The sequence below is a fragment of the Anopheles marshallii genome, chromosome 3, assembly GCF_943734725.1.
Source record: "Anopheles marshallii chromosome 3, idAnoMarsDA_429_01, whole genome shotgun sequence".
Lineage (NCBI taxonomy): Eukaryota > Metazoa > Arthropoda > Insecta > Diptera > Culicidae > Anopheles > Anopheles marshallii.
This window is the reverse complement of record NC_071327.1, coordinates 49,091,844-49,103,275: the sequence shown is the minus strand read 5'-3', so window position 1 is coordinate 49,103,275 and position 11,432 is coordinate 49,091,844. Positions and strand designations below refer to the sequence as shown.

Genomic DNA, 11,432 nt, shown 5'->3' with positions numbered 1-11,432 from the left:
TTGTTCGGTGGTTGGGCTAACCAAAAAATCCAGTGCTCAGGGTTCATACAGGAAGAAGCAGAACAGACAAACGAAGAAAGGAAAAAAGCCATTGCCACTGGATGATGGAAGTGGCACTGGGTGACGATGGTCGGTCGTGTTGACTTATTCGCCACAGTTGTAAAGCGTTCCTGTGCTGTGTCTGCCTTGGCTTAGTGCACAAGGATTTGATGTATTGCAAGTGGAATTGTGATTAGTGGCGAACCGTGCACGCAACTACAGCCCGTTTGCCTGCCAGCGGAAGCTCTTCCGATGAGCCGTAACTAGTGTAACGCCGAAGAGCTCCTATCTTGATGGAGCGCGTGTAACAAAGCGCAGGAAAAGCTGTCACCTCTAGCGCCCTTCCCGATAGTACCGTGCACGGTGGCGGGCCGTTGTCAGGTGACGAGAGCAACAAGCATACATTCGGGCGCATTTTTGCTATTAGCGCACTAGCAGCAGTGTTGAGTGGTGGTTGGTAGCCGCGAATGTGGACAGTACTACGCGACACGGCAGTCGGTTTGCTTGCCGAAATACACTCACTGCAGAATGAGGCCAAAATGTCAATTATAATAGCAATCGTCTTCATGGGCTTGCTCGAGTTAGGTAAGTGTGCAACGACGAAATACTTACTCGTAGGGTTACGAAAGAAGTTCCCCTGCGGCTCGGCCAGTTTGCAACAATCGTCAACGAACCTTTTTTTTTGTCACATTTTGCACCGCCGCACGGGTGCAGGAACACAGTAAAAAAAATGTTATCCTTTAATTGCTTTTCCTTTCGCTCGCACCCTCAACATCGCAGGACGATCGCAGTACCTAACGAACACTGTACATAAGACATCAGCTGCAACGGAGAAGATTAATGATCTCTGGTGCTACTCCTGCAATGCCACCGACGATGGTGAGGCTTGCATCGAGCTGTCGTCCGGAAATAATGCATCCTACGTTAAAAAGTGTAACCCGGAGGAATTTATCTGCATGGTAAGTGGGTGCAAATAGCAACAAAAAAAGAAAACAATATACATAACCCCACACTTGTCACACGGTCTCCATCGGTACACAGCGTCTAATGTGACAGCTGTAGTGATAAGTGCAAGACGAAGACAGCAACATCGTCACTTTAAGGAACCGAATGTGCCCTTACGGGGAGTGGTAGGGAGCGGTGCAAGGGAAACAGTTTCGGGATGCTGAAATGTAGGACAATGAGCAGCCGCGTGCAGTATGACACATATATTGAAGGCAACAAGCAAAACAAAGACGGGGAAAGATACAGAGCGTTTTGTGATTTTTGACAAACGGTATCGTATAACACAGTGATAGTAAACATTGCGGGGCCAGCATTGACTTTACCCTCTAACCCCATTCCGATACCCCCGTTGTTACTGTGCCTGTGTTAATTATATCACGTTCAGAACTTGTAAGTTTCGCTTTATGTAATGGCTGAGTAACGTGGGCATTATTCCAATTTATTTTTACCCAGTATTATCCCTAGATGTGGAGGATATTCAACGGGAGTGGGTATAGTGGGAAAATAACCACCAAACACAGAAGACATGAAGAAAGGTCATGTTGCCGATGAAGTAAACATTATTTACTGTGCTCACTCGGTACATGAACGGTGCATTGTACAGTCATGCATGAAGCTACGATTCGACATACGTTCTTCGTAACAGCGCATAACATCAAATTCATACGCTACACGCTTTGATGAGGAATCGATAAGAGAAATGAGATGGGAATAGCTAACTTGGCGGAGGCGAGTTCGGTTTATGCCGGAAGTGTCATATTTCAGGGACATTTAATTGACAAATGTTTGAGCATCAGCGCACGGAGCTGGATATAGCAAGTGACGTCAGTGATGTTGGAGCCGGAGGTGGTGGTGCTGGTGGAGCTAATTAAATCGCGTTTAGATTTAGCTACTCGGGAGCTCAATCCACCGAAAAGACCCGTCACTATAAATTAGAGATATGATTCATATCAGATTAATTTGAAGCCGTGTTTAGGAATGGACATTTAGAGAAGGATTTTGATGTGTATGATTCCTCATGCACTCATTCTCGTTATTAAAAACATTATTAAACTTATATTTCATTGTTTTATTTACAGAGGCAGCTCTTTGTTCAGATTTCATTTAGTTATTTTAATAATAGTAAAAACTAATTTTGAGACTAATTAACCTTTTGAGAAGCCTTCCATCCATATGTATCTTTGACTAGAGAGCAATTCAAATCTTTAATTCACCCTCGAAAGAATCATGACTGTCGAAGGGTTGATGAATTATAAAAAAAGGATCAATCTTAAATTTCATTAATTAGAAAGCTGTCGCAATCGAATGCTAGCCGCACTATAGTTGTTTCATTTTTATAAAGATTTCATCAGCTAAACCATAAACAAATGTGTAAAAACCATGATTTCTGGAGATGACTGTTCTTGTTAAATTGTTGGCGATTGTTAAAAATCTGTGTTGGAAATTCATGACTTCATGAAGCATCTAGGTGATTAAATCATCAGAAATGAGGTTCAGAATGATTCATTCTGTTGAAAAATTCATTCATATCCATGAGTTTGAATCCAGTACACAGTTATAAGTATTTATATTTCATACTTTTTATATTTTTAGATCGATTTACGTTTAGTTTTTATCCATTTATGTTTATATATATAATAAAAAAAAGCTTTATTCGCATATCACTGAAATCATTAAGTAGCATACTGACATTTCAATCCTTTTTCGATTCATTGTAGGTTAAACAGTTTTCCTATACAACCAGCACGGAAAACTCGACCTCCACACCAAAGCTGTGGTCGCTCGAGCGACGTTGCATCAGTAGCTGCGAAGCGGGTTGCATTATCATAGGCGAACGCACGAAGCTGTACGCCTGCACTAGTTGCTGTGAGAAGTCGCTCTGCAACACCGGCAAAGCGCACTCGACCAATCCGATAGCACACTTTCGGCGCACCTCAACCACTCTGGCACTAGGATTGCTAGTGTTCCTTAGCGTAGCAAAGCCCACTCTACCAGTGATGCTCTAGTTTTCGTACTAGGTAGCACGTTGCACTTAAGGTATTTTAGAATCTTATCGCAGCACAACGCTTATCCTACCACCACAACTCCCGACACATTTTCCCTAGCGCAACGCTCCTGCCCGATCATACGAGTGGCCAAACAGATACCAAGACCAATGCATCCAGGGACCCCACAATACAAACCGTTTAGAACACGTTCGAACATTCCTTGCCTGTGGTTAAAAAAGTTTGTACACATGTCATGTTGGATTTTGGAAAAAAAGTGCTCCGAACGTGTTTTAAGAAAAGGTTCAGATATTGCAGAAATGATCAGAGTGTGAAAGCGTGAGGTTAAATCAAGAAATATCTTTATAAAAATGATTCGGTCTGCTTCATTTCCTTACCCCCTTTAACACGTACCAAAACGCTTGAAAAAGAAAAGAAAACAAAAACATTTCCACAATTTCCATCTTTCACGATACATTCAATTCTATGTCGTTCGTTCCATTTAGATAGAATTTGAAAACAAAAATAAACGTTTACTCTTGGCTAAGTTTCGAAACTATTATCTCAACGCACAGACACGAAACAGACGTGTTTCGATTTGCAGTAGACATTAAGGAACACTCAACTATCATTGAAATTTAAGTAAATCTTGTCGCGAATACGCTCCCATATACAAAACCCGTCGGGAAAAAGGAAAAAAGGAGCACTAGAAATGCGCACAATCTTGAAAGCCCCGCAATAAACCGCAGTTTCGATGCAGCACACTTACTACGGAGTTACAGAACAATTGAAGTAAATGGTACATAGAAATAATAAGTAAATCATCGAAAATGAATGCAACTACTGTAGGAGTAGGTAAGAAATTGTGCAAAATATTTTCGATCTGCAGTTGAATTTTTAGAATAATTAAGCCTCATGGGAATACATTGAGCAACCGAACGGAGCCAAACATACACATTGGCACACACGGACGCAACAAGTGTGGCAAAATGGATCGAAACAAGCGAGTTGTGTGTGGTTTATAAAGATTTTAAATGTGAATTTTATTCTGTTATTTATTGTTTTGTCTAAAGATTTCAAGCAAATCGTGCACCACAGTTTGTCGTACGGCATTTCCCGCAATCGTATATTTGTAGATTTTTGGACACTTGCAACAATCCATAGAAGGAAATGATATTATCTCTCAGTACCGCATACATACATAAACACACATACGTACACCTCAACAGATGCCAACAGAGAGTGGTCCAGTGTGGACAGCCAAATATAATTAATAGAATAAAGTGAAAAAAAATGTGCTCGTGAAAAGCAAAAGCCGCAGCTCACAAGACGCAGCAGCAGTCAAGGAGACACGTGCGGATGTAAGCTGCGGAGTGACAAGGAATTTTCATTTGTACTTTTTTCGTCTTGCCGTAACACGTAAGAGACAGGGTTTTCAACAACACACATACATTTGATGCAATAAAAATTTTAACGACGCTAGAAAAAAACGCGTTTCACACGACTGTTTAATCTTTCATATGTATCTTAAATGTTAAATGAAGTTACAGGAACATTTCAGATGACATACAATAAACCTTAGCCTCATGGAATCGAATCTGTTCTGTTCTGAGGTTTATTATAGTAAGAGCTTTCTATCTTGGTTGAGGACATAATCGTGCTACCACTTCTTTATGTTATGTATTTTAATTTTCATCCGTACCCCTGCAGCAATGACTGACTATCCGGCTATGTAATAAAATAAGTCAATAATACATTTAACTTCAGAAAAACAGAAATTACGGGCCAAGACCTGTACGGGATGTTATTTGTTATGTTTTGCACTGTTTTGCTGATAATTTCATGTCCTTGGGATCATTGTTTTACATTTACATACATTATTATCGGTAATTTGGAAGCACTGAAATTCATTTGAAGAATAATTATAAAATTATGTTCTCCGTAAAATCTTGGATCATTAACCCAGTGGAATCTGTGATCTACTCATTGGAGTATCTCCACAATCTGCTATTGAACAAAAAGGCGTTAGAGCAGTTCTCTTGGAAAAAGACGTCTAAGGGCAGAACTATTTGAGAGGTCAATATCCCAATATGGTTTTGCCATATCAGCTTTGCTATGCTTTTAACTCGGGAGGTGTCTGTAATTCATTTCACCACACGTAACCCTGCGGTCCTGGTTGTATAGGTTTCCGGTGCGTCGTGTGTTAGTTCAAACGATATTCAGATTAATGTCGAGTCATGATGCGAAGATTATGCTCCTTTATGTGTCCGACCTCAAGATTAATCAAATTTCATGGTGTTGATTGCATCCTCTGATTATGCTTGGAATTCGAAGTTGCAATACTCATACTTCTTTCAATCATTCAGATAACAAGAAGAACCGATTTGAGAAGATGTATAATAGTCTGTGTCAGAGGGACTACTAGAGTGGGCGAATTCTGTTCGAATTTCGTCAAAGAGATCGGAATCAATTAATGAAAGGGCTCCACACTACGGTCATTGTAATGTATTGTCTGGTACGAAACTATGCAAGGAGTGAGCACCAGGCAAGATAATACAATATAAGCTAAACCTTACAAAGAAAGTTGTCTGCTACACTCTCTCTCTCATTGAGGATCATTGAGGAACATTCGTACTCATACTGCAACTCGTTCTCGAAGATCAATATTTCCAATCGGTTCCACCGAGCTAATTCTTCCGCATATGATACACGCATTTAAAACATCGAAGAACTGGCACTATCACCTAGATCATGTATAAATCTATCGGCACCTAAATCGTGTACAAAGATGCAAAACAATCAACCCTGGGAAGTTCTAATATTAAGGCGTGTTCATTTGTTAATCATATTTTTAATGATTCTCTTAAGATCCCAAATCACATTTTTATTGCAATTTTAAGGTTTCAAACAATGCATCTTAACAAACCATTCCTTACGATGACCTTCATAATGTTTACATCACAAACAAATCAATTATTAAAGGACCTACTCCAGTTTTCTAGCGCCTCGTCTCATGACGTCAAAATTTGTTCCATTTTCGCTACCGGACGCATGAGTAAAATATTAAACATGTGTATTATCACCCTCCCGGACGGTAAACAAAACCGCACCACCAATCGCGCTATTACATCAACGCGACGAATTCGAATCTCGAAGGCCGCGACGTGCGACATGACAAAATGAAATAAAACACACACACAATGGATGCGTTGCGGTGATGATGAGTTATGCACTAACGTGACCATCGACCGCAGAAACGTGTCTGCTAACCCTCTTCGATGAACGACGATACTTCTCTTACTCTTACTGTATGGAGGGAAGTTCAATTGAGGCCATCGTCGCACGCGGGCAAACGTTTTACCCGGCATCAAATGAAGTTTGCCTCTCCCAAGCATCGATTCGGCATCGAAGGTAATCGCTGGGAATTCCAGCGTCACAGAATTTCTCAAAACCGAATCCGCAGAACACCCGGCAAACCTTGAGGGTATGGCCCCAATGAACATTGCACACACGCGCATACATCTTCGCACGACGCATGCACGTTTCGACTTCGCGGAACACTCGAAATAGCACCTCGGAGTGGCATTTTACGCCAACCGAATTTAAAGAAAGGGAACTTGGCCGAGCACACGGGCCTGCCGGGTGAGTGAGTTTATGAATGAACCACCATCAGATCCGTGTTATGCAATCGGTACCGTGCCAGCCCACAAGTTGTACGAATGATTTTTACCCGGGAAAACCCACGCCAGCAAGAAAGCTTCTTACAAATCAAAACAATTCAACACGCGAATGCCGGCCGGGGTCGAACATGATGCATGGACCGAACGGTGGCTGCTGTAACCGACCAAAAAAAACAGTGGAAAACCCCATCTATTGCTTTAGTGCCGGTGTTGACGGCGGCATAACGCTACTGCTGCACTATGTGTGTGCTGGAAAATGGGGGGTGTGCATTGCACCGAATCGTCCAGTTCAAATGAGTTCGATCGATTGGCCTCGATTCCGTTTGTATCCGGCTCGTTTGAGCCTTTTATGTCAATGTAATAATTGTAGGAGGTAAAATGTGCACCAAGTGATTTTAAACTTGTAAGTAATTGCTTAATTTACATTTACATACGTTTACAGAAAACATAACAATAAAAAACTCTAATTTAAAACCATTCAAAAGATAGTTTTACGGATGAAATAAAACTTCCATTTCATTTCACTTTCATGCAAAAACAAAAAAGGCTATAAAACGGACCCAACGTTCAGCTCCATGACGTAGAGGATAAAAATAATCAGCCGGCAGCAACCATGACGTAGATGATGATAGAAGAAGTGAAAAGGAGAAGAAATAAAGTCCGTCTGCGTACTGCCGACCGCAACCAGACAGCCATCCATCTATCCCGACACGCAAATAAACCTTCTCAGGGCCGGTAAGCAATGGGTTTGGCCTTATTACTGTGTCATAAATTACATAACCCGTTTACCCGTTGGCTTGAATCCTTCCTGTCACACTGGCGAGCACCCGAACGAAACCTAGTCTTTGGTGTAGGCTCGCGGGATCCACAACTCAAGACACAACGGTGCAAACCCAAGATACACTCTCTCATTCTGGAGCCAGGTTTACAAATGTAGGGTATGTTTAATAGCAATTATGCTATAAGCTGGCATGGCTGCAAAAGATTTGCAACGAAAGCCACATCCGGGAGTCAAGGTCCAACCACACGCCCAGAAGGGTAATTGCATAAAGTTTTCGAAGCTGTTATCCTAATCAGAATGTTTAAAATATTTAAAATAATTGCAAAAGTATGCTCAACGATATATTAATTTTAATTTGATGTATCATCATACATGATTTGAGACATTATACAGAAATTTCTAATACTCATTAGTTTATTATTGTTTTGTAAACTATAATAACAACTTAATAAGTAACTATACACTTATTTAGAATCGTTGGTTCTTAACGAAACAATTACTATTGTTTAAATATTCGAGAACATATGCAATATCTTGATTATTTATAAGTTAAAAAATTAAAACTGCTAAATCAATCCGTTGCCAAAATGCCTACCTACAGTATGTGAATAGTTTAAAATAACTGAAACTACAAAAACAATCTTACTTTAATTGAAAGAAATACGACGGAATTACTCTGTAGGTCAGTTTCGACGGTTTCCGTTTCGATCAAACCGACAAAAGACTTCAACGATCGGTAAAACGCGAAACCCCAAAATTGGTTGAAGTCATCCGTTTCGGAAATGGCTCACTTTTCACCAGTTCGCCGAACGATGATTCATCCCGCCCTGTTTGCTGTGTGATCATGTAATCCTCAAGCCTAACCGTTCACGCGGTCAACTTTTGTCGATTCGAAGCACAACCGATGGCGAAGAGAAAAAAAAAACACTCACACACATCCACAAAATGTAGCGTAATATTCCACTCTTGTCCCGTATCTTTCGGCTTTGCGGTAACCATGCACATAGCTGGGTGTATTAGTGGTGAAGCATGATGTCAATAAACCCTACTCACTTAAGGATCATAGCCTTTGTGCTGGGAGGAAATGAAGCAGCGATCGAACACGATCGAACGCATCTTGCGCGATGGTAGTGAAAGAGAAAGTACGCTACAGTGGTCCGATCTGACATTCAGCGGTAAGATCCAGGTGTGATGGGTTCCGTGCTAACGATGGAACAGATTTTTAACTCATCCGATGGGTTAAAAACACAAACACACCGTCTTAGCACGCCATGGTACGTCGCTCCCGCAGAAGCTTTTCCGCTCTTCGCGTCCCGCTGGCAAGGTAAAGTCAAACCCCGAAGTCTCCTTTCTTCGGTTACGGTATTTTTTTCAATTTTTCATCGTTATTTTTTTGGTTTCTGTTGCGGATCTTGTAACCGGGTCTCGGTGTGCATTCGGATGCAGCCCGAGCGGGACAACCGTTGGGGTGTGCGAGCGAGCAGACAAATCGTAGGAGTAGAGGAAGGTAAACAAACGTACCCCGCCGCTATGGAGGGATTCGTCTCAAGGGAGTCCGGCCCGTGGCCCGGCGGTGGGGTTCTATAAAACAATCCGGTTGGCGTTGGCCGAAGTCAGTTCGAGTTGTGAAGTTTGGCCGGAATGGTAGATCGCATTCGGCAGTGAAAGCATACATAGCAGTGAAGCGCGCATACGTTGGCAGTAGTTTTGGTACAAAAATTGCCAGCTTTCGACCGAGATCGAGTGAACGACGGAATCGCGACAGGCGAACCGAGAGTGAGAGTTGAAGTGTAGCTGTAGGACGAGTGAACAAAAAAAAAATCGCCGTGGACTAGTGATTAAAGTAACGAATCGTGTGGTAATAATTTACCGTTTAATACGCTGCTCCGTAACGAACCGTTAAGACGACGGTTAGTGGAATCCGGTGGAAACAAAAACAAATAACAAAGGTTAGTGACAAAGCAAAATAAACGAATCAGTGCGTTTGATTTGTTCGGGCGACTTAAGCTGCTTCTTCCATCCATCCTTACGATTTTTTTTAACGAATAAGCAGATTTCACCCGACAATTCAAACAATCCGGGTATTTAAAAGGGGTTGGAAAGATATTAGAAGTAACGGTAACACTATGAAGGGAGATTATAAGAGTCAATTAATTATGACTCGTTATCGTTTGCCGGAGAAACGATCTTCCGAACTGACCGGACGAAATGGATGGAAAATGTTCTTCTTTAGAGCTGATCATGCTGAAGAGAACGTGATAAAACGAGAGGGAAAGTTTTAATGATGCTTCTTCATTGGCCATCTGAAAGTGCTATGAACTTTGAAGAATTTTAATACTAGAATCGTTTGAGTTGACCAGGTGGAGCTGAATTCTGAACTTTTCTTATTTTAAAAATAATAAGAATAGCTTTCAAAGTTTTAAACATATTGTATTCAAGATGCATAGAAGGATCTGGTTAATTTAGTCTTTTTATCACATCAGTGTTCATTTGTATGAAACATAAGTTGATAGAGTGATTAACAAAATAGGGTGAAGAATAATGAGGTGATTCCTTATCTGTAATCTGTAAATATCTCTCTTACACTTTTACACTTTTAGTTACTATATGCTAATTTACTATATTAAGCTATATGGACACTTTTAGTTACATAACCCCAACGTAAGTGATGATCTAATAAAACCAAACAAAAAAAAAACGAAAATTTGGCACCAAAGCTAAATTAATCTGCCCGCGCGCACTTTCATATCTCTGTCGAGAAAGTTTTATGAAGTTCCTCCCTATGGTTTGAGCAAGATTCCCGCGTGAGCTCATTGTATGCAAATCGGTGGTTCCGAACCGTAGCATCAAAACACTTTCATCATACAGCGGTTCTTGTTCCGCACTGTCGGAAGTGTACAATAAAAAAAAAGAAACAAACGAAACACTTCGCCTACCGGATTGCGACAAACAACAAAAACGGAGTCATTTCATCTTTCACGTAACTTCATTACAATTCCCCGCAAAGGCAAGTTGACGATGTGAGTGGAGAAATGAGTGTGTGTGTGTGTGTGTTGTTTTTCTTCCTTTCGATTGTTTGATCAGGAAGTAAATCTTTGCCAAGTCGAAGCCAAACGTACAAAGTTTTCGATTCGCTGTCCTGCAACTGGTGTATATTTCGTAATTATTTTGGCACGCCGTCTAGACGGTGGACAAAACCGCCCACACGCACGTTTGTGATGGGACAAGTTGTAACAGCATGACCATAAACACACAAAAACGCTAAACTGTCCACAGCCGGATAAACAAACCGTTCAATTTCACTTTCCATATTCACGCCTTAAAACTGAGAGTAAAATCCCGCGCAAATAAAGACGACGATAAACCTTCGCAACGTGAAACATACAAACGGGGGAGAGCGGGAAAGCCATTTGGAAGGTGGAACAGATCAAGGCGTTGGCGTTGAAGTCGATAGATATACACACAGCAATACACAGAAAGCGAAAAAAAAGGAAGCGAGGAAAGGCGCGAGCGTGCGGGCAGTCAAATTCGCACGATCATCTGGTTCGGGGCCAGTGTGTGCGTTGGTTGCGAATTATGCAATCCCTTGCACACCCGAATGTGACACACGGACGGTGGACGGTGCCGGCGGTTGCGATACATCGTACATGTGCACCGCACACGGTAGGACGCGACCTCATTTTCAGTGACGACCACAACCACGGTGACAGAACTACCTTCCTTAACGGGCATTCCTTTACTCGGAAGATAATCATCTCCGGTCGAGTTTTTTTGGTTGATATTTTCGACAAATTAAAGAAAGATCGGCAAATGATCGCGACCATTGGAGTGGTTTGTTTTGAAGTTTCCGCGTACCGGAATGTGAAATGTAGTTTAGTTTTTAGAATTTCCATAGAGACATAATTTCATTCATAGCTAAAAAAAGTGCATTTTTCCATACCA

General features: G+C 41.4%; 1 protein-coding gene across 1 annotated transcript; it reads left to right on the top strand.

The window, feature by feature from the left end:
- The first annotated feature begins 506 nt into the window (after positions 1-506).
- LOC128714553 (uncharacterized) lies at positions 507-3,050 on the top strand. The gene is made up of 3 exons (XM_053809428.1): positions 507-624; positions 820-998; positions 2,763-3,050. The coding sequence occupies exons 1-3, from the start codon at positions 507-509 to the stop codon at positions 3,048-3,050; spliced, it is 585 nt and encodes a 194-aa protein (XP_053665403.1).
- Positions 3,051-11,432: the final 8,382 nt, after the last annotated feature.